This window comes from Artibeus jamaicensis, unplaced genomic scaffold (assembly GCF_021234435.1).
Source record: "Artibeus jamaicensis isolate MK-2021 breed Jamaican fruit bat unplaced genomic scaffold, CSHL_Jam_final contig_1132, whole genome shotgun sequence".
NCBI lineage: Eukaryota > Metazoa > Chordata > Mammalia > Chiroptera > Phyllostomidae > Artibeus > Artibeus jamaicensis.
In genome coordinates, this window is record NW_026521221.1 from 267,727 (window position 1) to 293,366 (window position 25,640).

Below are 25,640 nucleotides of genomic sequence, written 5' to 3' on the forward strand. Positions count from 1 at the left end.
TTTTAGTGCCACCACGTCCACATGTGTCCTTTCCCAACGCAGCTGGATTTCTGAACCTCTTTCCTTAAGTGATTTCTATTTGACATGTTTGGTCCACAAATTCTTTGCACATAAGCAAGTTTACACTAAGAAACAGCATTGATAACTAATAAAAAATAGGCTTTGTGGGACATTTAGCTTTAGTCTGCTTAAGTTTTACTAATTTGCATTAGCAAACTTGACTTGTATGTTCCAAAGCATTTTGTCAAATTGTATTTGAACCAGATGAGAAAGGGCATTGTTGTTTTATTATGTGTGTTTTATTGTACAAAATGCATGTGCATATATATGTGCTCATTGGAAGCAAATATACCTTTAAAAACTATGTAATGGGGAGTCTGATTTAGAAAATCATGTGGGTAGAAAATGATCTAATTCTCTTCTTTCCTTAGTGCTGCTGCTTATATCCCCCTTTTTCCCACTGCAGAGAATCTTTGGAGTAATTATCTACCGAAGGGAGAGATCATTGAAAAGCCCTCAGCCAAATCTTCTGATGTCTTAGGCAGCTTAAACCACGAGTATGTCCTTGTTGACATTACCACCTCCTTTACACTTCTGGTGGGCATCTTCTTTCCCTCTGTCACAGGTGAGCATTTGGGCTGTTGTCTGTTTTAGAGCAGTCAGACACAAGGAGTGATTTTTCTCAGGAGACAGAATTATATTCTCAGAGTTCCTCGATTTGTGTTCAGTATCAGTATGAATATCAAAGTGTTCAGGAATTCAAGAAGTTAACTTGTTCTTTTTTCTTCCCTAAAGGCATCATGGCTGGATCAAACCGATCTGGAGATCTGAAAGATGCTCAAAAGTCTATTCCCATTGGCACTATCCTTGCCATCCTGACCACCTCCTTTGTCTGTATCCTTTTCATGGACCCAGCCTGAGTCTTAGTTACAGGAACATCCAGAGGAGCCAGGGTGATTAGTGTTTTTGTCCTGGTAAGAAAGATATGTTTTTCTACCACTTCAGTTCTCACCAGATAATCTACCCACCTCATCTTTAAAATACAAGAAAGGATTTATAGGATGAGTAAATGTAGCAACTAATTTTACTGATAGAAGAAATATCCTGAGTGTCTACTTTCTACCTCATTTTAGAGGGTGAATGTCAGTTTCCTTGACTCTCAACACAATAGATTTAAGCAACGTTGTCCTTTTTGGCGCATGTATTGAAGGCGTTGTTCTCAGAGACAAGTGAGTAGTTTATTCTTGTAATAACCTTGTCTGTCTTCTGTCATGTCTGATCATCCCACATAATCCAAAGACTCAAAACTCAAAACCCAATCTGAGGTATCTAATATCATGACTAAGAATTAGGAAATACATGTGTAGTCTGTAGTTCCCAGAAAAGAATAATAAGGGCCAGTATGTTGTCAAAAATAGGTGAAATGCAAAAAAATTTAAAAATATGAAATGCAATAAATATAGCTCTCTGATGAAGTAGTGAATTTGTCTGAACAATAAGAACTTTTCTGTACATTAAGGGGTGCTGGGAAACCGAGACCGAAAGTAAGGAAGGCAAGGGCAAGAGAACTGTCAAGTGTCTCTAGCATCCCCGCTATGAGGCATAAGTATGCTGTTTGGCATTCTAAATAAATGCTTGAAACTTTCTTCATGAAGGCTGCTAAGTGTTTTTCTTTCCTCTCACTTATGAGTATAAAATGTGTTTTTGTAGGAAATTCCTAGAAAAAAACTTTCCCTGAAACCTGCTCTATCTCTTCCCATTTCCTCTGTCTTGGGGAGTTAATAGTCTCACCATTTACCCCTTTTACAGAAACCTAGGTGGCACCTTAGATTTTTTCCCACCAATTCCCTCATCTAATTATTGTATTTTCTAAGCCCTGTAAATTCCACCTTTCATCTTAATAGATCTTACTCTTTCCATTATTCTTTTTCCTCCTGTCATTTTATATAGGGCTTCAGGATCTTTTGTAATAATCACCCTTTCAGTTTTACCACTTTCTAGTAATCCTCCTTCCCACGCTGCCTCCAGAACGATTTTTCTAAAACACAAAATTTGGTCACACAAACCTTCCTGCTTCAGAGTCCATCAGAGCTGTTGAAAACCCATTACTTTGCTCTGGTCCTGGCCACCTTTTTCTAATCTCATTTCCTGCCATTCCATCATAAACTCCCTATGCTCCAAACTTAAATGTATCTTGTTTCGGATCTCCATCCATCCACACATTTATTTGCTTTCCTCTGCTTGGAATGGGTGATTCCCACCTGCCAGACTCATATTCACCCTCTACAAGTAGACTAAGTGTCTCCTATCCTATGAAGCTTTCCCAGACTCAGGTATATATTTCCCAAACAGAGATAACCACTCCTCCCTTTGTTCAACCACTGTATTGAACATTCTGTATTATCACACTTACCATACCATATTGCAACTACTAGATTGAGTTTTTTGAGGACAGGAGCCCTAACACAGACATACCTAATTTTACTGTACTTCATAGATGCTGAGTTTTTTACAAGTTGAAGGTTTATGGCAACCTTGTATCAAGCAAGTATGTCAGTACCGTTTTTCCAATAGCATTTGCTTACTTCGTGTCTGTCACATTTTGGTAATTCTCATAATTATTTCCAACTTTTTCATTATTTGTTTTAATGATCTGTGATTAGTGATCTTTGATGTTACTATTGTAATTGTTTTGGGCTACCACAAAGCATGTCCATGTAAGACTGCTAACTTGATGCATACCTATTCTGTGTGTTCTGACTGCTCCATTGACCTGCAATTCCTTCATCTCTCCCCCTCTGCACAGGCCTCCCTATTCCCGGAGACACACCAATATTGAAATTAAGCCACATAGTATCTCAACAATGACCTCTAAGTATTCAAGTGAAAGAATTGCATGTCTCTCACTTTAAATCAAAAGCTAGAAGTGCCCGGCTGGTGTAGCTCAGTGGATTGAGCGCAGGCCTGCAAACCAGAGTATCGTGGTTCGATTCCCAGTCAGGGCACATGCCTGGGTTTCAGGCCACTTCCCAGCAGGGGATGTACAAGAGGCAACCATACATTGATATTTCTCTCCTTCTCTCCTTCTCTCCTTCTCTCCTTCCCTTCCCTCTTAAAAAAAATCTTTTAAAAAAGCTAGAAGTGATTAAGTGTAGTGAGGCAGACATGTCCAAAGCTGAGATAGTCTCTCGTACCAGTCTGAAGTTATTCCCAGAATAAATTTCCCCACTCTCACTTCTCTCTCAGGTTTGGGGATGCAGTGAAAGGGAACCTGGTGGTAGGTACCTTATCTTGGCCGTCCCCATGGGTGATTGTTATCGGCTCCTTCTTCTCAACATGTGGGGCCGGACTGCAGAGCCTCACAGGCGCACCACGGCTGCTACAGGCTATAGCAAAGGACAACATCATACCCTTTCTGAGGGTGAGTGACCCTTTTTTGTGCCCTCTTCCTTTTTTCTCAAGTCTTATGAGAAACGGTGTGCTCTTTATAGGCTTAGAAATTACTAGATCATATAATAGGAAGATATGTAGGTTTTTATTATAATACTAAATTCATAGTATAAGTTTATATGTGAGTTGAATAAAGGTGTTTAAAAGATCGTACAGTTGTAACAGTATTATCTTCAGATATTATCTATAGATATCAAAACTGTAGCACTGACTCTAATACTCCCTACACTCCTATATCTGATACTTCCCTTCTTTATATAGGTTTTTGGTCACAGTAAAGCCAATGGGGAACCTACCTGGGCTTTACTTCTGACTGCTGCCATTGCAGAGCTGGGAATCCTTATTGCCTCTCTGGATCTTGTGGCTCCAATTCTTTCCATGTAAGACCCAGTTATTATCTTTACTTATTCTTGCTTGTGTAGTGTATAATACATGTTGATTTCCATCAGGCATAAAACAGTAGTGATAACAGAGTGAGCCAGGTACAGGTGTAACTTTACCTACATAATAAATATTCCCGAGAAGTTTCATGTATGGCCAATTGCCATAATTTCTTCCTGCCATGTAACTTCAAATATTCTTTGCCTTCATTTCTGACCATTATCAATTAATGGTAGTATATACTACTACTGTTAGCTTTTTTCATTCCACTGTGACTTACTGATAACTTACTACTTACAGGGCACTGGGCATTAATTATACTAGGAATAAGAGATGAAGGAAGTCATGGTAGATGAAGGAAGCAATGATCTCTGCGTAGTGTGATTAGTGCTGTGGTACAAGTGTACACTGAGTGCCAGAAGGCTCTTCAGTGAGGCATCTACATGGACTGAGACTCCAGAAAGATGTTCTGGATGGAATGACACTTGTCTCTTGAAGGACTGGTTATTTGCTAAGCAACAAAGGTATTCCAGGCAGAGGATGTGTGTGAACAAATTGAGGGATGAAATAATGCAACACACAGCCTAACTGAAAGCAGTTAGGCTCTGATGGAGAAGAGGGTACATGTTGGGAAGCATCAGACCAGAGAAGCAGGTAGGGCCAGATCACAGAGTACCTGGAACTTTCACCTGGGAGAACGGGGTAGCACTTTGAAAACAAAATGATTATGTTTTAAAATGATCATTTTGGTATAAAACGTAGATTGGAAGTAAGCTGAAATTGAGCTAGGAATGCCAATTGGAAGCCTATTTAACTAGCAGAGAATCAAGGAGAGTCTGAACTAAGGTGATAGTGGTAGAGGTTTTTATTTACTTGTTTTTTTAATGATTTTATTTATATATTTTTAGAGAGGGGGGAAGGGAAGGAGAAAAGAGATGGAGGGAAACATCAATGTGTGGTTTCCTCTTGCATGCCTCACACTGGGGACCTGGCCTGCAACCCAGGCATGTGCCTGTCTGGGAATCGAACCAGCAACCCTTTGCTTCACAGTCTGGCACTCAGTACACTGAGCCACTCGAGCCAGGGTAAAGGTAGAGATTTTTAAATACACAGAACCCATAGCACTTGATAAGTGAATTTGGAACAAGGATGAGAAAAAAAGAACACCTAGGTGAAGAGTGGTTGTATCATTGCTGAGAAGAGAGCATGAGAGAGTCAGCAGGTTTGCTGGGAGAATTTACGTTTCTCTACTTGCTAGTCTTAATCAAGTTAGTGGGTTAGAGCGAAGGTATCAATACAGCAAAGGTATTTAAAATAGCCTTTGAGGAATCATTTTACAGTAATAATTATTTCTCTTTTTTATTCTGCTAGGTTTTTTCTCATGTGTTACCTCTTTGTAAACTTGGCATGTGCCTTGCAAACATTGCTTCGAACGCCCAACTGGAGACCTCGGTTCCGCTACTACCACTGGTAAGTCCGCTTAAGAACTTTCTCACCCCCAAATTCAGAGAGAGCCCACCACTGAACTTAGAAAACTAGGAGATTCTGGAATCTTGATACAATCTTTGTCTTGGCTAACTATTTCAACTTTCAATGCTCACCTGAATTCCCAATACTACCATATATTTCATATGCTTTGTAATAATTGATAATACCCATTTGTGAATAAAGACCAAAACTATAAAATAAGTATTTTCATCCTGCCTCATTCTTCGGGTTAAAACAACTTTCCCTTTGCACTCTTTTTCCATTTCCCTCTTAGCTAAGCACTGGACTTCACTGCTTTCAATCTGTGCTGTTGTATTCTCATCAGTTTCATTGTCAAGCTTTTTTCCTTATGAAAATTGCATTTAGTAGTTAAAAGTATGAGCTGTGGGATCCAGTAACCTAAATTGAAATGCCAGCTCTACTATTTCCTAATTTTGTAGCCTTCAACAAAGCACATAACCAAAAAATTTCTTTTTACTGTTTGTAAATGGGACTAATAGTATTACCTATCTCATAGGGTTGTTTTTGAGACACTCTAAAGTGCTTACTTAGCGCAGCGCACACTATGTACTAATGTGCTCAATGAAATGCTGCTGGTGTGTTCAAGTCCCCTCTGTCCTACAGGAGCCATCATGTTTTTAGCTACCACACCCGTTCCCATTTCTTTTCTTTCATAGCAAAAGTTAATATGTCCTGTATGTACTTGTTCTCTAACAATCCTATATTTTCATTAAATCCTAATCTCCACATTAGCAGCTCTTATTTATTCTTTAAAATGAATTACAGAGCTAAGAAGTTCATTGCACAGAAGAACTTGAGTAAATGTAGTGTCTAATTCATTGTTATTATATTTTACTCAAGTTCTGTCTGCAGTGATCTCACCACAGTTTAAAAAGCCTGTACCGTCTAGTACAGGCTTCTTTTTTAGCTACTTAGAAGAACGCTTTTTTGTTTCTGTTTTTGTTTTCATTTTTCTAGGGCCCTTTCTTTCATGGGAATGAGTATCTGTCTGGCTTTGATGTTCATTTCTTCCTGGTATTATGCCATCGTAGCTATGGTAATAGCTGGTATGATCTACAAGTACATTGAGTACCAAGGGTGAGTCTGTGGATTTGACCTTGATCACTGCTAAAAATATCAAAACTGGCTAGTTGGTTAGAGCCAACCCAAAGAAAATTGTATTAGGCTCCAGATAACTTTATTCATAACTAAATTTTGTACCCCTGATGATTCTCTAAACTATCCTATAGGCACAGCTTTTAATTGCAAGGGGAACCTGTTAAGAAAGTATGAATGGATTGATAAAAAATTAGTTAAAAGGACATATTCAAATAATAATGAGTATTAAACAAGTTATAACACAAATATAAATAGCTCTTTAGTCAAGGGATCACTCTGAAATTAAAAAGAAGTTAGTCCTGAATAACTTTGTAACAACTAATATTTGACAAAATTTATAAAAATCAGCAATAAATAACACTGACACAGAAGATTACATTGAATAAACTTTTCCCATTATTTTCAAAATAAACTTCGCATCTGTATTAATTTTCCAATTCAGTTTGCTGTTTTACACGATTGCTTTTGAGTAGTTATAGAAAAGGACGAGTGAGTGACCCTTCCAGCCTTTATTCTTCATGGGGGCACATTACAGTCTGTTGAGGAACATTAATGGTGATCTGTTTACAGGGAGTTTAGTAAAGAGCATTATGTAGATCATTAATATGAGTTTTTATCTTCTACCTTGTGCATACATTACTTTTAGATTCTGAAAAAGTAAACCTAATTTTTTGAAATTGTACTTGCTGTGGTTTAAATCTGTTCCCTCTCTTTTCTCCTTTTCCTTCCAGAGCTGAGAAAGAATGGGGTGATGGTATCCGTGGGCTGTCCCTCAGTGCAGCTCGCTTTGCTTTGCTTCGCCTGGAGGAAGGACCTCCACACACTAAAAACTGGAGGTAAATAAGGGGTGGGGAGAGGGCAAAATGGGTAAAAGGGGTCAAATATATGGTAATGGATAGACACTAGACATTTGGTGGTGAGCATGCAATAGCATATACAGATATCAAATTAGAATGTAGTATACCTGAAATTTATATGATGTTATTAATCAGTTACCCCAGTAATAAATTTTTTTTACTATAAATAACAGACTTTTAGAAGGAGAATGGAACAGAGCTTTAGTGGTGTGTGGCATATAATTGCACACAGAAATGTGTGTGTCATTGATACAGGATAAGGAAATCCTGTGGCTCAAGGAATTGGTGTAAGGGACCTGTTTTGAACTGTCCCATATCCTTGATTTCTTTCTTCATTTTTCTTCATGTGATTTATGATCTAGATTTTTACCATTTTTATTCTTCCTTGAAGATTCATCAATTTGAGATAATACTGGAAAGATTCAAAATAATTCTATACTCTTGTGACTTCTAATCTCTTCCTTCTGTCAAATTACATGTTTTTATATAGATCTCCTGAATTAAGGGATAGAATTGTCATTCTGTTCCCCTAACCCAGTGTTTTCTCGCCCACACCACATCCCTCACTTCTACTCCACCCCTACCAATTTCTTTACAGGCCTCAGTTGCTCGTGTTGCTGAAACTAGATGAAGACTTACACGTCAAGCATCCTCGCCTCCTCACCTTTGCTTCACAGCTTAAAGCAGGAAAGGGTCTTACTATTGTAGGCTCTGTCATTGTGGGGAACTTCCTGGAGAACTATGGTGAAGCTTTAGCTGCTGAACAGGTAAGAGTCTAGGCTTACTGACTCAGTGGAATTTAGCTAAAGGATTTGTGATGTTGAATGTTAAGACCTCAGATATCCAAGTTAATCCCTTTCCTGAGTAATCTAGGATATTTCTCTCTAAATGCTGTCTTTTGAATAATCATATTATCCCCAATAAGATGAGCCAGAATATCAGTAATGTATTTTCTTCTTATTTAAAGCATTACTGAACTATAAGATTATTGAGGCTAAGCACTATGGCCAGAAGACTCCAAACATTAACTCATCCCTGAGAGTCATGTAAATAAATCTGCCCTTTGGAAGATGGAGATGGTTTTTCTCAATCCGGTGTTAACAAGGAGCAATGAGCAACCCTTCTTCCTGTTGACTAGTCTGCATGGTATCATGAGCAAGATTTCTTTGCTGCTTCTGATTAGCTTACTTAATATTAAAGTTCTGCCCGAAGAATAAAGTCATTTTCACTCTAATTCTTCTTATAAATAATAGAATTAGCCATTTGTTTAGGGACATTTTCAATTACATTTCAAAATTTATACTGTATTTCATTTTGGAATGCTTTGAAACCTTAAGCACTAGAAATCCTGAAAATGCATTAGTCCAGAATGATGGTAAAAATAAATAAAAAACACAAGATTGGAAATCAAGAGACTCTGTATAATATCCCAGCTATACTACTAACTTAATCTGATCCTTTAGGAAAATCATATCCATTTTCCACATCATTATTCCCTTCACCTTTCCACCAACATGGTAGAGAAAGAGTAAATGAAATATCATCTCAAGGAGACTAAATTGCAATAGAAAAAAATATAAAGATTAAATCAAAAAAAGAAATATCACCTCCAAATTGGCTTGGATAAGTAAAAGAAATGTAAAGCAAATGCAAATATCATCAATAATCACCATTAAAATGTCAAAAAGAATATGGAAACAGGAGAGACAAAAAAGAAAACATACCTGAAAAAATTCTAAAGTGAATCTGAATTACCACATTAAATTTCTAGTAATATGAGTCCGGGCATGCCTGATGGAGGAAGGAGATCGTGGTCACAGTCACCCTTGTCAATTAAGAAAGAATATTGACGATTCATTTTGTGAAGATCCCTATTGTCAATTTTGGGGGTATGTTAAGGGAAAAAAGCAAACTAGAGGAAAAGACAGGAACTACATGTAGACAACCACCTGTACGTATAGTTAGCCCTTAGCGAATAAGACAGTGGATCACGAAATTTCATTGGGATGACTTTAACTTTTGGACTTTTCTGTAGGAGATAGGGTCTTGGGCAGAGTTTAGAAAGAAGAAGGAAATTAGAGGAGTAATAAGTTAAAAGGTCCAGGATGAAGCAATTCAGTATTGAAGTTATGTCTCTCTTTCAGACCATAAAGAACCTAATGGAGGCAGAGAAGGTAAAAGGATTCTGCCAGCTGGTGGTGGCTGCCAAGCTGAAAGAGGGCATTTCCCACCTGATCCAGTCGTGTGGCCTTGGAGGCATGAAGCACAACACCGTGGTGATGGGGTGGCCTAATGGCTGGCGCCAGAGTGAAGATGCTCGGGCTTGGAAGACTTTTATTGGTACAAAACACTTTTCATACTATCCCACAGGCCCACACAGGGGATGCAGCTAAATACTGCTACCCTCATCCCATCCCCTAGCCTCCTAAGTAGAGCCTATGCCCTTGCTGAAGCATGATCTTGTAAGGGCACCTAAATAACCGCTAGTAGTAATAACCTTATTCTACTTACCCCCTCTAGCTTTCCATTATGTTCATGAATTTTTATCTCTGTCAAGTCTTATGTTAGGAATTATCTCTAAAATTGACATTTTCATTTGTCAATGTTAAATTCTCTTAGGAATCGCAAGGAATGACCCTCAGCTTCAAAATCTCCCAAATTCCCATATCCCCCCTTAGAAATGTAGTAAACAGAATCTATCTAGTAATATACATCATGACATTCAATATAATTTTCTTAGCTTTTTTTCTCAGTGATTTTTTGGTTACTCGCTGAGGTACAACCTACTATGTAAATAGGACACTTGCTCAAAGAAATGTGAAAGATTATCCTTGCTTTCCTGTCATGGTAGGAAGCAGGGCGTTCTTAAGGCTTCTTCTCCGCTAATCCTCTCTTCTTTCTCCCTAGGCACAGTTCGAGTGACAACTGCTGCCCACTTGGCCCTGCTAGTGGCGAAAAACATCTCGTTCTTTCCTAGTAACGTGGAGCAGTTTTCTGAGGGCAACATCGATGTGTGGTGGATTGTGCATGACGGGGGGATGCTCATGCTGCTACCATTCTTACTCAAACAGCACAAGGTATCTCGGACTTCTTGTTAAAAAGTCTTTCTTCCTCCACTTCTGTCCTGTTTATTTGATAAATTATTCCTCTCTCATTACATAGTGTTGGGGGTTAGAATTAGAAGACTTGGGGATTATTTTTGGCTCTCCCATGATAACTGGTTTCAACCTCATGAGGAATATTTTCTTCGTGGTTGATATTTACCTATCTCCAAATGAAATTATGTAAATTAATAGTTCTATATGGGCCTTTGGATAAAACATTAACAAGTAAACACATTCTTTAAAAAAAGAAAAGACCAGCCCTGGCCAGATAGTCCAGCTGTTTAGAGCGTCGTCATGATGTTCCCAGGTGGTCGATTCAGTCAAGGGTACGGATCACAAGGGTAATCACCCACTGAGTGCACGGATAAGTGGAACGAGTCAGTGTTTTGCTCTCCTTCTGGCCCTTTGTCGGTCTCTCTCTAAAAATCAATAAATACATAAATTAATTTTAAAAGAGACCAAGGTCTCAAATTTTGAAAATCCAGGGGTGTGTGTGTGTGTGTGTGAGAGAGAGAGAGAGAGAGAGAAACTGAAATTTTAAATAATAGTTTATATGCATGGTGTCATCAGTATGCTACTGAATAAAGCACCCGCTTAATGTACCACATGCCATCTTTTTCTTTTTGCCAGGTGTTTTCTTGTTATGAAATTAAGAGCTCCATAAAACATTATTTAATGTTTTCCTCAGTCAAGCTCTTGCCCTAATACAGTAACATTGCAAGTAGGAAGCTAGGAACCAATACCCTGATAATAGCAAGATGTTCTTAGGGGAAAATGCCTTGTGTTTTAAGAAGTAGCTCACTTTTGCCTTCTCATATCAGATTTTTCATGTATGTGTGGTACTTTCTCAGGTGTGGCGAAAATGCAGCATACGGATCTTCACAGTAGCCCAACTAGAGGACAACAGTATTCAGATGAAAAAGGACCTGGCCACCTTCCTGTATCACCTGCGCATTGAGGCAGAGGTAGAAGTGGTGGAGATGGTAAGAAAGCTGAGTCTGGTATCAAAGAAACCCTTCCTCCACCCTCCCCCATCCTGTCTTCCTAGTTCCTTTTCAGGTTTGGGAAATTCTTCAGCTGCAAATATGTATCAATCCTTAGTTCCAATATAATCCTAATATATTGATCTAGATAAGTGGAATGTGTATGTGATATGTGTTTGATGGTTTTTAAATTTTTGTTCTTTGTTACATAGCCCTCAAATTTCTGTCAGATTCTTGTCTGCTTAATATAATTTGTTTTCATTAATATAATCATGCTAAAATCGCAGACACTTTTCAATAACCTAGCAGTACTTTTTTTAAGCGCTAGCATTTGTGTTTTATATTTTATGGAAACACATATGTAATGGTTAGATTATGGAAAAGATTCTCAGGGCTTCTGAATTTGATCTATAATCCACAATATTGTATTTATGTAGCTCAATGACTAAACAAAATAGGGATGAATCTTAGGTCAATATTGTGATACTTTCTCTGCTTAATTTAGTGAGTGGAAATCAAAGTACTGGTTCATCCTTCTTTCTCCTTTGTGCTTATTGCCCACCTTGCTATTTGTGGCAGCATGACAGTGACATATCAGCTTATACTTATGAACGCACTCTGATGATGGAGCAAAGGTCCCAGATGCTCCGGCACATGCGACTCTCCAAGACAGAGCGGGACAGAGAGGTAAGACCTTGCTGCACTCGTCTAATCCTGGCCCTATAAAGTCTGTCACTGAAAGGGATGATACTGTGTTTTTTATAAGATGACAGATTCTTTCCTCCTCACTGTATCAGTTATCCCACTACAATCACATTATTGTTACAAAATAATTGAAAGATGAAGCATGAAAGAAATATGGGTATAGAGTCAGAGTTGTGTTGGGCCTTCCGCAGGCACAGTTGGTAAAAGACCGGAATTCAATGCTACGATTGACCAGCATCGGCTCTGACGAGGATGAAGAGACAGAAACTTATCAGGAGAAGGTGCACATGACCTGGACAAAAGACAAGTACATGGCATCCCGGGGGCAAAAGGCCAAGTCAATGGAAGGATTCCAGGACCTGCTTAACATGCGCCCGTAAGTTTTCCAACTCATAAGCTTATCACATAAGATCCTAGTCAGTGCAACATATGTGACTTTACCAGGATACCCATTTCACCCCAAATTTAGCCATCTCTCTGTTGTTTGCCTGTGCATATCAGCTACCAATTAACATTATACACACGTTAACCATTGCTCTTCTCTATACTGTGTTCCTGGTATAAAACAAGCAAATATAGAATGAAAAAACCCAAGATATTAATATTATAAGGAAATCATTTTGTTCATTATATTATTCATACTCAAAACAAAAAAAGCTTATAGATCAAGTTTTTGAAGGTTGTTAACTCTATGCCTAGTTTTCTGTTTACCTTAACCACCTTTCTTTCCCGTCGTCCTTCCTGCCCCTTTCCCTCCCCAGCGACCAGTCCAATGTGAGGCGGATGCACACAGCAGTGAAGCTCAATGAGGTTATAGTTAACAAGTCCCATGAAGCAAAGCTGGTTTTGTTGAATATGCCAGGGCCACCCCGAAACCCTGAGGGTGATGAAAACTGTATCCTTTCCAAGAGTGGAGCTACCAGTAAGGAAAATATTAGCTTGTTTTTCAGGTGAGACTACTAGATAACTGTAAAAGTCATTATCTCTGCCAAAATTTCCTTCTTGAGGAGAGAAAACTTTTAAAAGTCTTAGCCAAGGATTCTTACAAAGCAGTGAGATTAATCTTCTTTTAGAGTTGGGAGTGTAATATGTTCTCTTGGAACCCCAAAGTCTTTTAAATGGTATATTTTCAACATTACTTCTACTGTGTACAGAACCCTTTCCGACATTCTTAGAGATGGAATACCCACATCCTTTCTTTTTTTCAGGCTCTCTGCATTTGCAGAGCCTCTTTCTTTTGGATGGTGTGAGGGGAGAAGCAGTTGAAGTGGACCCTCTGAAGGAAAAAAAAGAAAGATAAAGGTTCTTTCTTACACTCTGATCCCAGAAATTTTGTGGGACCGCTTCCGCACTGCAGTGGTATTGACGGACCCATTCCCACCAGTACTACTAAGGAAAAGAGATGTTTAAGAAAGCAAAAAAAAAAAAAAAGCTGGCAGAAAAATTCAACTTGAGCAGCCTCACTTAAAAATTACTTGGGTTCTCTCTAGGAGTCTTAACAAGCTGCCCTGTTGTGGCTTTTCCTTTTTTTTTCCTGGCTTATTTTGCTACATAACGCATTATTTGTGGGTTTTCCCTGTTAAAAAATATTAAGGAAAAAAATCTACCAAACGAGATCTTTTTTTTAAAGATCTTTTTGGGAAAGTCTTTTTTTTTTAATTGTTAGAATTTTTATTCTAACAATTCTGTAGTCTTTTTATTATTATTTCTACCAGAACAATCAATTGTAGCAACCACTTGGTTTCCCAAAGATTTTCCCTCAATCAGTATTCCATGCTAAGCAAAAATAAATGAAAATAAATATATATATATATTGCCACTGTATTCATGCACTGCCACTATCAGTTATCAAGCTCTTTAAATGTAAGTAGACTAGATTCCCATCTTTGAAAGAGTGTTTCCCAGTACTGCTTCTGATACAAAATTCCTTATCAGGCACGGCTGAGTGAGAACAGAAACCACTTTAGAAGAGATTAAGTACCTACAAAACCTAATTAGGGAACTAGGGTCTCATAGAACCACTGGAAGTCATATACGCAAAGGGACTAGATCCCTGGATTGATTCATAGGGTGAAACTGAATTACAAAGTACAGTCTTGTAAATCTGAGTATGCAGTAATTAAAACAAGCCTGTTGATGTTATACTTTTGTAATCACATCAACTCTGATTATGATATACCTGGGTGTAAAGTGTCCTCTTTTGCTTATTTGTCTCCTTAACTAATTCTGAAGACATGGAGTTCCTGGAAGTGCTCACTGAGGGACTAGAGCGAGTCCTTCTTGTCAGAGGTGGTGGCAGTGAAGTGATCACCATTTATTCATAATCTACTCCTGAATGACTCTGCTTGGCTTCATCTCTCTTAAAAGGCTTCCGTCCTCCATGGAAGTGCCAGCTCTTTACTACCATGCCCACCAACTAGAGGCCTGTGTTCTGTACACCTCACCTGAGTGAACTTGATGAGCTGAACATCAAGATCTTGTGCAGAGAAGTAAAAATAGTTCTGCTCTTTGCTCCCATATGATCTGCTGTCCTTACAAAAGAATCTAATATTCCCTCAACATTAGAAAAATGGTCAAATCCTAAAGCCATGTTTGTACTAGCTGAAGGCAAGTTAGAATTAACAAGCTAAATCAATAAAACGAATTGGCAGAAAGAGTACTAGAAATTCAACTGAAGACAAAAATCAAGTAATAATTAGAGTAATAATCCAACATGAAAGGTAAGTCCTGGAAGTCATGGTTTCTTGATAACACCATGAGAACAGAGAAATACTAAGGGATTCATGGTCAAGTATATGGAGACCTAACATCCTGGTGAAGGTAACCTGTAGCAAGCCAAGATGAAAACTTTTTTGTGCTAATTGTCTTGAGTGTATCCACTGTTTCCAGGACTCTGGTTTTATGTTCGAGTACTGATGTACAAAACTGAAACATGGCTACAACTTCTACTTCCTCCAAAACAAGATTTTTCCCCAAATACCAGGTTTAAGTACACATACTGGGTTGTTGTGTGTTTCAGCTGTTGTTTTCTCAAAGCCCACTCTGTGATTAAGATTTTAAAACAGGTAGTGTTACCGTGGAAATTGTTTTTAAGCAGTGAAAATTTCTTTCAAATGGCCAAACTAAGGAAATTCTAAAGATAGCTATTAAGATTTACAGAAATATAATCTGGTTACCTATGTGACATGGACAAAACATCTAAGAAATACAGATGATGATGCACATTGACCAATAGGTTCAACTTTGCTTCTCCCTTTTATGCCCTCTGGGTTAGTAGGCACAGGTCAAAAATCATACGAACACTAAGAAGACTGGCTAAAATTTTCCCCCAAACAGTGTCTATCTTTTAAAGGGGAAATCCAGCCATGGAATTAGACGTTCCTGAGCCATACTCCTTCCATAGTGCCAAAGTTACTGAGATGCTGCTACTCTGCTTACCTGCTTCATTAAAGTGGCATACAGTTGGCGTTGGCCTATTTCAAGAAACTTTTTTCACTAAGAATCCTGTGGACTCATTTCTAAAGCCATAGTGAAGACTTGAGGCACTCACCTAAATGCCCAGAGATGCATATTCCCCTTTCAGTTTTATTCTTTATTCTGAGTGCAGAAACTTGGCTCTAAACCAAGAGATTGTCCAAGCCAATCGTCTTCTCCTATTCAAGTTTTGTTTTAGAAGCTTTAAGTGTGTCACAGAAATACATATGCAAGCTTAGCTTTTTATTTGCTAATTTACTGATCACAAAACACCTATCTGGCTTTCAAGCATAGGGAAATTACTCCGTGTGACTAAGTGGTAATTTCAAATATATGAGGTCATTTCTTTTACAGGATAGGTTATTTAGAGAAACTATTTGCCTATATTTGTGGCTGCTTTTGAATTTCACTTTATTGATCAATAGTGCCACTTTTTGATTACCCAATAGGATATGGAAGAAGCTGACCTAGGTGCCAGCAGACTGTCCATTTGACCCTTACAGATAGAGAAAACCCGTCAACATGGCTTAAGAAATTGAGTCATTTCCATTTGTTCCTTTTGCTTTTCTTTCAACCTCTAGGCCCAATCAGGATAGCAAAGCAGACAGAATCTTGTCTTTTATTCTGCTCCTTCCTGCAGAGGGTGGAAGCATTGTTTACAACTTCCATTGCAACACTCCACTGCCTAGTTGAAGACGGGTTCCCCAGGACCCAAAATATTGAAGATCCATGTTCTAAAGGTCAGCCTGCCCAGGAATTCCTCTACATTTACACAGACTCTCTGGCCTAAGCAGCAAAAATAAATGTATACACACGCACATATATATATTGCATATAGAAAAAGTATGGGCAGAAGTTGGTTAGTTTTAAGTTTTTTGTGGTTGAAGTTCTGTAAGAATCTTTTAGAGATAAGGGAATTAGTGGCTACTAATATAGCCACTACTACTTCAGCCCCTAAAACACAAAATCACTGTTACGTGGGAAAATGGTTATTAGGCCAGATTTAAACTCATCTCTGTCTAGAGCATTTCATGTCTTTGTGTTGCTTATGTTGTTTGTCTGCAAAGTGTCTTGTCTCTTTTAATCACTGCAAATAAAGCAATACCGAAAAGATGCACCTTAGGGGAAGGGGTTTTGTGTTTCAAGAAGGAAGAGGAAAAAAAAACTTCCTCTGCCTTCTGATTAAGATCCAGCTTTTAAGTCTTAGCTATGACTTTACCAGGGCAGGTTATAATAACATACATTTTCCAATTGCTGGCCCTCTGCCTTCTATAGCTATCTTAAAAGCTGAAGTTTGTACTGTAGCATCTGCTTGACAGGTACCAGGTCCCTCTTGGCAGGGGAAAGATGACCTCTTTGTATTTTCCATTGCCTCAGATTCCTGTGGCCCCAATGATTCCTCCAATCCTCATTCCCCCTAAACGTGTTAAAAAATCCATTATTGTGGATATTAAAGTAGCAATTACACTGTAAGCCTATTTATCTGCTCTTGTTGTCTGGTTTATTTTTCACTTCATCATGTATAATCAGAATCCAGCATTAGTTTCTCACATCTTATACAAGTGTCTCCAACAGAATTTTTATGTCCTAGCTTGTGTTAAATAGAAGTGAAATATTAAGGAAAATAGATTTAAGGGAAACATGTATAATTTTTTTTAAAGCACTGTTCTTGACCATTTAATTTATTGAAAGGAGATGCTGCTGTGGTCTTGACTTAGCAGCAACCATTCTTTTGTTTACATAGTTATGGTATTATTCGTTGTTTTGCTCTATACTGGAAACATAAATAAAGTTTTCTACATTATTTTCAGTCAAGGGTTGTGGTAGCTTCTTTGTGTTTGTAGTGATAGTACATTCTTTCTAGGGTGTCTCCTCACCATGGAGGAAAGAGTGCTTTTGGTTCTTTCCAGCCTGAGTGATCGTGTGAAGGGTTGATATGCTGAGGAGCCACTGGGCTTAAAGAAGGCTGTATATGTGATCCAAATACATAGGTACCAGGTGCTGTGTTCTCAGGTTCACAAAAGCAGTCCTCCACCACTGAACTCCATCCTCTAAAAGAAGAAAGTAAAATAGGTGAGTAGAAATGAGCAATGAAATTATAAAGGCCTGTTACACATGGCATGGGAAATGAAGCCCAGCCCCCACTCAGAAAGGCCAGTGGGGAGCAAGGTCCAGCACACAGGATCCACGCCCATGGATAAGTTCTCCCATAGGGATTCAGGCCTGCATTGTACCTAGGCTGCTTTGAGTCTTGCTTTTGCTAAAACTCCTTCACCCTGGATTGAAGCTGCAAATGTTTACTGCATATCTCTAAAGTAACTTCCTAAAGTGTGCTAAACCTCCCAAGTATGGAGTGTAACCAGTTCAACCACCTTTCCCCTTGATCTGCAACATCTTTCTCTCTGAAGTAATTAATATTTTTTCCTTTGTTAACTGTAAAAGGTAATCACCTAGAGTGAACCTGTGCATAGTAAATGATGACCATCCTCAATGTAATATATCCAGAAAAGCAATAAAAGCCTGTCCAGGCGGGGGTTGGGGCCCTCTCTCTCACTTAGAGAGCAGCCATGCCGTACTTTTTCTTCACAGGACTTCTGTAGTCCGTGTGAATTTGTCCGTAGCAGCCACAACACATGGGCTTCACGGCTGGAGTCCATGTCAGAAACAACTTCCTGAATCAAGTACTTAATACTTTAACCACGAGTTATTTTATCCTTAAAAAATAACTTCCAGTCCTGACTGGTGTGGCTCAGTGGGTTGGGAGTTGTCCTGCAAACTGAAAGGTCGCCAGTTTGATTCCCTGTCAGGACACATGCCTGGGTTGTGGGCCAGGTCCCCTGCTGAGGGTGTGTGAGAGGCAACCAGTTGTTGTCTTTCTCTCATATCAATATTTCCCTTTCTCCCTTCCTTCCCCTCTCTCTAAGAATAAATAAATAAAATCTTAAAAAAAATAACTTCCAAACTCCTAATGGATCTTATTTCTTAAGAAATGAGCTTGCCCTGGATGGTATGACTCTGTTGGTTGGGTGTCATCCCACAAAGCGAAAGGTCACCGGTTCAATTCCTGGTCAGGGCACATGCCTGGATTGCAGCTTGGTACCCAGTTGGGGTATATATGAGAGGCAATGGATCAATGTTTCTCTCCCTCTCTTTCTCTATCCCTTTCCCTTTCTCTAAAAATAAATAAACTCCTTAAAAAAAAGCTCTAATACCAACTCTAATCCACCATCAAATGGATCATCTATTTACTATCCACTACATCCACTACGTCTGACCCCAGAGTTAACTTTTCTTTTGCCTTACCTCAGGGGGTTCAATGAAGGCTAACCAATCCGATGCATGTGTAGGCAACAGTCCCATGGACTGGCACTTATAAACAGCCAGTGCCAAACCCATGAGGTTCCCAATGAGATACACCAAACCCTGAAGAAACTTCTGGCTTGAACTCTCCAGCATCTTGAAAGCTGTTAGGGTAACAAAGTATCAAAACCACTTTTTAAAAATAACTTTAAAAAAATTATAACTCAGGCCACATATTAAAATAATATAAATAATATGCAGAGGCACACAGTAAAATAGCAAATAGGACAATTAAAAGAATGAGCCCTGGCTGGTGTAGCTCAGTGGATTGAGCGCGGGCCTGCCAACCAGACAGTTGCAGTTCGATTCCCGGTCAGGGCACATGCCTGGGTTGCAGGCTGGTTCCCTGCAGGCCAGTTCCCAGCAGGGGATGCACGAAAGGCAACCATACATTGATATTTCTCTCCCTCTCTCCTTCCCTTCCCCTCTAAAGATAAATAAATAAAATATTTTTAAAAAAAGAATGAGAAAACATGATATGCACTGTTTTCCCTCCATGTCACCACCCTGCACACCCTCCCCCTGCCACTAACCAAGAACCATGCCAAAGATTTGCAATATTGGTTTTGCCTAAGAATTTCCTCCTAGTTCTTCAAACTTTGGGAAGGGTTATTATTTCAAAAAATACTTACTGGCTGAAATGGCCATAAGTGCCTGAATGGGTCGCCACGCCATCATACACACCATCATAGTAGGAAAGATGGAGATGGTATTGCCTGCCATGTACATGATGAAGAGGTTCATGGGAATCTGTTTGAGGGGACCCAAGGCAATGTCCCAGCAGCGCTAAAACAAAGACACAATTTTAACCTCTGATCACTACCCACAGTCCCACATTTATTGTACCACTAATGTTATAGTCAAATGAACATAATTCTCAAGTTGTGCTTCTGACTGAGCTGACACCTCAATTCTACCACCTCTGGCCTCAATGTCACCACAAGAAGTCTGGTCTTCTACTAAAGATAAGTCATTCTTGTGGAGAAAGGGGAACCCTTTTGCACTGTTGGGAATGCCGACTGGTGCAGCCACTATGGAAAGCACTATGGAGAAAATCTCAAAAAACTAAAAATGGAACTGTCTTATGACCCAGCAATTCTACTTCTGGGAATTTATTTCAAGAAACCCTGAAACACTAATTTGAAAGAATATAAGCACCCCTATGTTCACTGCAGCATTATTTACAGTTGCCAAGATTTGGAAGCAGCCCAAGTGTCCATCAGTAGATGAGTGGATACAACTACGAGACATTTATTCAATGGAATGCTTCTCGAAGAAAATTTTACCCTTTGCGACAGTATGGATGGACACGGAGAACATTATGCTAAGTGAAATAAGCCAGTCAGAGGAAGACAAATGTCATATTATCACTCATATGTGGAATCTAATTAATGAACTTAATTTAACAAGCAAAAGAGACTGGAAAAGAGCAGGCTGAGAGCCAAGAGTGGGCGCAGAAGGATCGGGCAAAAAAGAAAAAGGGTTCATGGACACAACAGTGTGGTGATTGGTGGGGGGAGGGGGTGGGTGGAGGTGGAAGAGGTTATAAGGGGGACAAATGGTAATGGAAAAAAATGCAATAAAAAGGATAAGGCATTCTGACTGTTATATTTTTCCCTATAGGTTCTTCACATGGCATTTTCCCCACAATTCTAGCTAAAGAAAGGCTTTCCCTGCTTATACTTCTGGATCTATCATTATCTTATGTACAACTGAATAAATAGATAAATCTACACAGTGAGAGATTAGCATTCCTGAATCACTAACAGAATAGACAAATAAAATAGAAGATTTGAAAGACATTATTAACAAACTTAACCCGACTCACGTATATAGAACATTGCCCCCAACAGCTGACTTCACATCCTTCTCAAACACATATGGGGAAAACACCACTTGCTGACCCATGCTGGAAGTGTCATTAACTCTCAAAGAACTCAAATTATATAAAGCATGTTCTCTGCTTACCATTCAGTTACGCTAGAAATAAGTGACAAAAATTAACCAGAAAATCCCTTCTGACTTGGAATTAACAAATGTATTCTAAGTAATTCACGAATCAAATTATAATGGAAAATAACAAGTTTTTTTAACTGATCAGAATACACATTAACACTTGTGGGACACATCTAGAACTTTGAGAAACTTATAAACTTAAATACATATTAGAAGACTAAAAGTAAGCATCTATTTCAATAAATCAGAAAACAAATTAAACCCAAGGAAATAAAAATGAGAGCAATCATTAGTAAAGTTGTCTTTAAATCAAAAAAGCCAAAGGGGGTTTTTTGTTTCTTTTTTAAAGATTAATAACATTAATACTGCTGAACCCGATGAAGGAAAAAGAATGGAAGATAAATATTCAACATCAGGAATGAAAAAAGGGACATCTCTATAGGTTTTATAGATATTAAAGTGATGATATTATGAATTTTAGGAAGTGGTTCAATTACTAGAAAAAATACAGTTTTACCTAAATGGCGTAAAAAATTGGAAATATAAATAGTCCTCTAACTGTTTAAAGAACTGAATCTGTAATTAAGTCCAGATAGTTTTTCTTGGCAAATTCTAAACATTTAAGGAAAAAATAGAGCCAATCTTACACAAACTCACAGAATAAAAATGAACACTCTACAACTCAACAACTCATTATATGGGGCCTCATAAATAGTAAAACCTAACAAGGACATTATGAGAAAAGTTTATACACCACTGTCAGACATGAACCTAAAAGTAAAAATCCTAAACAAAGCCCTGGCTGGTGTAGCTCAGTGGATTGAGCATGGGCCTGTGAAGCAAAGGGTCACTGATTCGATTCCCAGTCAGAGCACATGCCTGGGTTGTAGGCCAGGTCCCCTGTAGGGGACACATGAAAGGCAACTGCACATTGATGTTTCTCTCCCACTCTTTCTCCTTCCTTTCCCCTCTAAAATAAATGAATAATAAAATCTTTATTTAAAAGATCCTAAACGAAATATTATCAAAGCAAATCTAGCTATAAAAAATAATAATACACCACTATCCACTTGGATTTACTCACATTAAGAGAATAAATAGCCATACTTGTAAATAGTTCTCTAATGTGTTATTCACATAGAAGATCATTTGTCTGGAACTTCAAACATCATCTTGTCCATACACAGAACTGTTCTAAAGGAAGTATTTATGATAACCCACCTTTAAAAATCACGCCATTTTAATAACACTTTTATCGTATTTTATTGCAATTTGATATCAAAATAAAAAATGATACTTATCAAGAAAAAATGGTAACATTTCATGTGAAAATCACTTGAATGTCAGGAAACAAAGATCATATATTGATTATTATTGAACAATACTAATGGTTCAATACTAATACTAGTATTAATATTGAACAATAATAGTAAGGCAGAGGGGAAAGAAAGTGCAGGCACTGTTCTAGGCACTTGGGAGACAAAATCATGCTCTTATGGAGCTTACAAGAATGAAAAAATAAGTAGTAAAATAAGAAAACTATATCATATATATGAATGCCATGGGGAAACAAAGTGGGAAAACAAGATAGGGCATGCCATGAGGGTAGGCTTCATTTGAAAGTAACTTTTGAGGTGAGAGAAAATCATAAAGGTAGCTGGGGGAGGAGTACTCCAGGAAGAGGGAAAAACAAATACAAAAATCCTGAGATGGGGGTTTGCCTGGCATATTTAAGGACTAGCAAGAAGGCCAATCTGACTAGACAGCAGTGAACAAAGGGGAAGGTGGTAGGAGATGAAGTCAAAGATGTTACAAGGGGCTTGACTAATGTATAATTATATAGAACATTATAAAGACTTTGGCTTTTACACTAAGTGAAATGAGCTACAGAAGGGTTTTCAGTAGAAATGATGTGACTTATGTTTTAAAAGGATCCAACTGGCACCCTGTACAGTGTGGCTCAGTTGGTTGGAGCATCATCCCATAAACTGAGGGGTCAAGGGTTCAATTCCCAATCAGGGCACATGCCTAGGTAGCAAGTTTGGTACTGGTCAGGGTGTGTACAAGAGGCGTTTCTCTTTCACATCAATGTGTCTCTCCCACTCTCTCTCACTCCTTTCCCCTCTCTCCAAAATCAATAAGCATGTCCTCAGGTGAGAATTTAAAAAAAAAGGGATCATACTGGCTGCTATACTGGGAATAGACTACAGGGGGTAAGATGGAAGTATTTTGAGGCCGGTTAGAAGTCTAATGCAGAGGAGGACACAAGGAATCCTTTGGAGATGAAGCAAATGTTCTTTTTTCAAGATTGTGGTGGTTTCATGGTGCTATGCTATTACTAAAGCTCATCAGATTGTACTGTTTAAAAGTCAACGAAGGGCAATTTGCCTCCCTAGACATTTGGTAATGTTGGAGACCTCTTTATGTCAACTGGGGAAGGGCACTGGTGGCATCTAGTAGAGGCCAGGGATACTGCTAAACATCCTACGATGCACAGTATAGCCCCCACAATGGCGAATTAATTATTCAACCCAAAATGTCAGTAGTGCTGAGGTTGAGAAACCATAATTTAAATGAATGCTGTTTATTGTACATAAACTATGACTCGAAAGAATTGATATTTTAGTCTGTTGTAGACATTTGGGTGAAGAATGGTAGTGGCTTAAACCAGGATGATAGATGAAGGTAATAATTAGTAAGATTTTGAATCTATTTTTAATGTAAAGCCAACAGAATATCCTGACAGATTGGTTGTGTCAGATAAGGAAATTAGAGAAGAAAAGGATGACTTCAACTGGAAGGCACTGCCATCGATAGATAATTTTCAACCTGCCTTATGTTCCAATTTTCTTATGCCTTATGTTCCAAACGACTTTTCTTTTTCCAATTATTAAGCACTTTTGAAGCTGATATGTATACTCCTGTATCACTAATCTCAAGCAGTTGGGCTACCAAATATTCAGAATAAGGGACATCTGCAATAAGATATTCATGTTGTTTGGGACAGAAGACTGGGTATGTAGGTCAGGACCAGCCCAGAGACTACGGTGACATCTATACCTCTGTACCTTCTCCACCAGGATCCGGTCTGTCTCTTGCACGCTGGTATCAGGCACCTGCTTATCCAAGTAACCAACTGGGTACAGCGAGTCTCCCTGGCCACCGCCCCGATCACTTCGGCCCCTAAAGAACCAAACCAAGAAACCAAGGTTGCAGACTCCCACACTTCATATCCCACATTCCCTGTTCTACTCACAGGAGTGAAGACCTTCAACTGCACCTCTACCCTAATTAAAGCAAGCCCTCCTGTGGTTTGGTCAGGCTCCTGCCTACTGAAAAGACAGCAATAAACATTCTTTGGCCACAGAAACCTCCACGGCAGAGAAGCCGCTAGCTCCCCAGGGGTCGTCTTTCTGCCACCCATCCTACCAGGTTCTAAGCCTCTGGGGGAAATGTCCCTCACCTGCTGCCTCCTCCAGGCGCGCTCAGCTCAATGGCCCACTTGAAGCGTCGGCCTCGGTTGGCCACCAGGCTCCCCTGAGCCGTCATGGCAAAGGATGCCTACTAAAACAGTTCAGGTCCTTAATCTAAAGCGTAGCGGTGTCTCCAGTTCACTGGCGTCCGCGAAAACTAGACCGCAGTCCGCAAGTCCACTTCCGGCGCGTGAGCGTATACGCCACTTCCGGAAATTGGAGGTCGCTGCAGCGGAGGGGGTGCTGGTACGGAGGGTGACTGGTGAGGGAAGCTGACAGAACTTGAATCTTCCTAAAGCGGCTCAGGCGCGTTCTCTCCTTTTGGTAGAGACCTGTTGCGTGTCCCTGACCTCTGAGGTGCACTTTACCGGGCAGAGGGGCGGTCCGGGCTGATTTTGCTTTAGGAGTTCCTACACTCTCCCGATAATTACAAGATTCAAATCTCGCTTTAAATACTGGTTTCACCACGGATTGTGTGACCTTGAGTTATTTAGTAGCTTCCGCGTATTGAATGTCCACGGTGTTCCAGGAGCTTTGTGTTTATTACTTCTCACAGTAACCCTGCAAGGTAGAAAGTTGTACCCGAGACCTGCACAAAAGCTAGGGGGCAGTGTGCACATGGAAAGGTTCGTGGGCTTTTGAATCCTGGATTCAGTATTTAATTGTTTTGTTTTTTTTTATCTTGGGCAAGTTAAATTGTTTATGTTTCAAATCTCTTCAAACATAAAATGTGGATAATCTACCTACTTTAAAAGTTTGTTGTTAGGTTACGTGGTGTGCTTGCCACATATGATGTATTTTTTAATGTCATTAAATAATCTACAACATTATTCGTATTGATTGGGTTTTGCATTCAGTTGTACACCTGTGTCATAATTGAGCCTATTGGATATTTAAGTTGTTCCTCTTTTATTTTTTCTTATTTCCTTAAGTTAAATTACTAGAACTGCAATTGCTAGATCTGAGTATGCACATTTTAAGGGAATTTTCATTTAAAATGCCTGGAAAATTGCACCAATTTACATTACGTCAGGTATAAAATTTAAGAACAGTGTAATTGCCAGTTTGAAAATGGTACCATATTATTTTTAAATTTGTATTACTTTGACCTCCACATTATTTGGTACGGCTGGGGTGGAGGGCCGGGGGAGGAATGCTGTGATAGTGGCTAGGGGGGTTAAGGTTGAAGAGATTCTTTGGCCAACTAAAGAGTTTGCACCCTTAAATATGATGGTGATGTGGAGACACTGAAGATTACCACCCCCCACTTTGTTTTCTGATTTTAGAAAT

The 25,640-nt window shown here is 39.0% G+C and overlaps 2 protein-coding genes across 6 annotated transcripts in view; one reads left to right on the top strand and one right to left on the bottom strand.

Moving 5' to 3' along the window:
• Positions 1–17,376, top strand: part of SLC12A6 (solute carrier family 12 member 6) — a 105,696-nt gene extending 88,320 nt beyond the window's left edge. For all 3 annotated transcript variants that reach the window (XM_037133149.2, XM_037133150.2, XM_037133151.2), the window contains 16 exons: positions 467–625; positions 796–894; positions 1,172–1,229; positions 3,247–3,421; positions 3,712–3,830; positions 5,203–5,301; positions 6,298–6,417; positions 7,170–7,274; positions 7,894–8,062; positions 9,440–9,635; positions 10,203–10,372; positions 11,251–11,382; positions 11,962–12,069; positions 12,279–12,463; positions 12,849–12,982; positions 14,320–17,376. In XM_037133149.2, coding sequence (XP_036989044.2) covers positions 467–625; positions 796–894; positions 1,172–1,229; positions 3,247–3,421; positions 3,712–3,830; positions 5,203–5,301; positions 6,298–6,417; positions 7,170–7,274; positions 7,894–8,062; positions 9,440–9,635; positions 10,203–10,372; positions 11,251–11,382; positions 11,962–12,069; positions 12,279–12,463; positions 12,849–12,982; positions 14,320–14,411 — 2,120 coding nt within the window. In that variant the 3' untranslated portion in view covers positions 14,412–17,376. The remainder of the gene's footprint in view (positions 1–466; positions 626–795; positions 895–1,171; positions 1,230–3,246; positions 3,422–3,711; positions 3,831–5,202; positions 5,302–6,297; positions 6,418–7,169; positions 7,275–7,893; positions 8,063–9,439; positions 9,636–10,202; positions 10,373–11,250; positions 11,383–11,961; positions 12,070–12,278; positions 12,464–12,848; positions 12,983–14,319) is intronic.
• EMC4 (ER membrane protein complex subunit 4) lies at positions 17,208–24,528 on the bottom strand. 3 transcript variants are annotated; one of them, XM_037133152.2, is made up of 5 exons: positions 24,341–24,528; positions 23,946–24,060; positions 19,554–19,707; positions 18,865–19,025; positions 17,208–17,612 (listed from the first exon to the last, which is right to left on the bottom strand). In XM_037133152.2, the coding sequence occupies exons 1-5, from the start codon at positions 24,424–24,426 to the stop codon at positions 17,577–17,579; spliced, it is 552 nt and encodes a 183-aa protein (XP_036989047.1). In that variant the 5' UTR covers positions 24,427–24,528; the 3' UTR covers positions 17,208–17,576. The 3 variants fall into 3 exon arrangements, with proteins under 3 accessions (XP_036989047.1, XP_036989049.1, XP_036989048.1); XM_037133154.2 differs by lacking the exon at positions 18,865–19,025; XM_037133153.2 differs by lacking the exon at positions 24,341–24,528 and having other exon boundaries at positions 23,938–24,014.
• Between the last annotated feature and the right edge of the window lie 1,112 nt (positions 24,529–25,640).

Excerpts from the sequence above, each read along its gene's own strand:
- EMC4 (XM_037133152.2), bottom strand. The coding sequence starts at position 24,426 with ATGACGGCTCAGGGGAGCCTGGTGGCCAACCGAGGCCGACGCTTCAAG. Across the intron at positions 19,708-23,945 it reads ACCGGATCCTGGTGGAGAAG|CGCTGCTGGGACATTGCCTT; the intron begins GTACAGAGGTAT and ends TCTTTGTTTTAG. Across the intron at positions 19,026-19,553 it reads ACTTATGGCCATTTCAGCCA|CTTTCAAGATGCTGGAGAGT; the intron begins GTAAGTATTTTT and ends TTACCCTAACAG.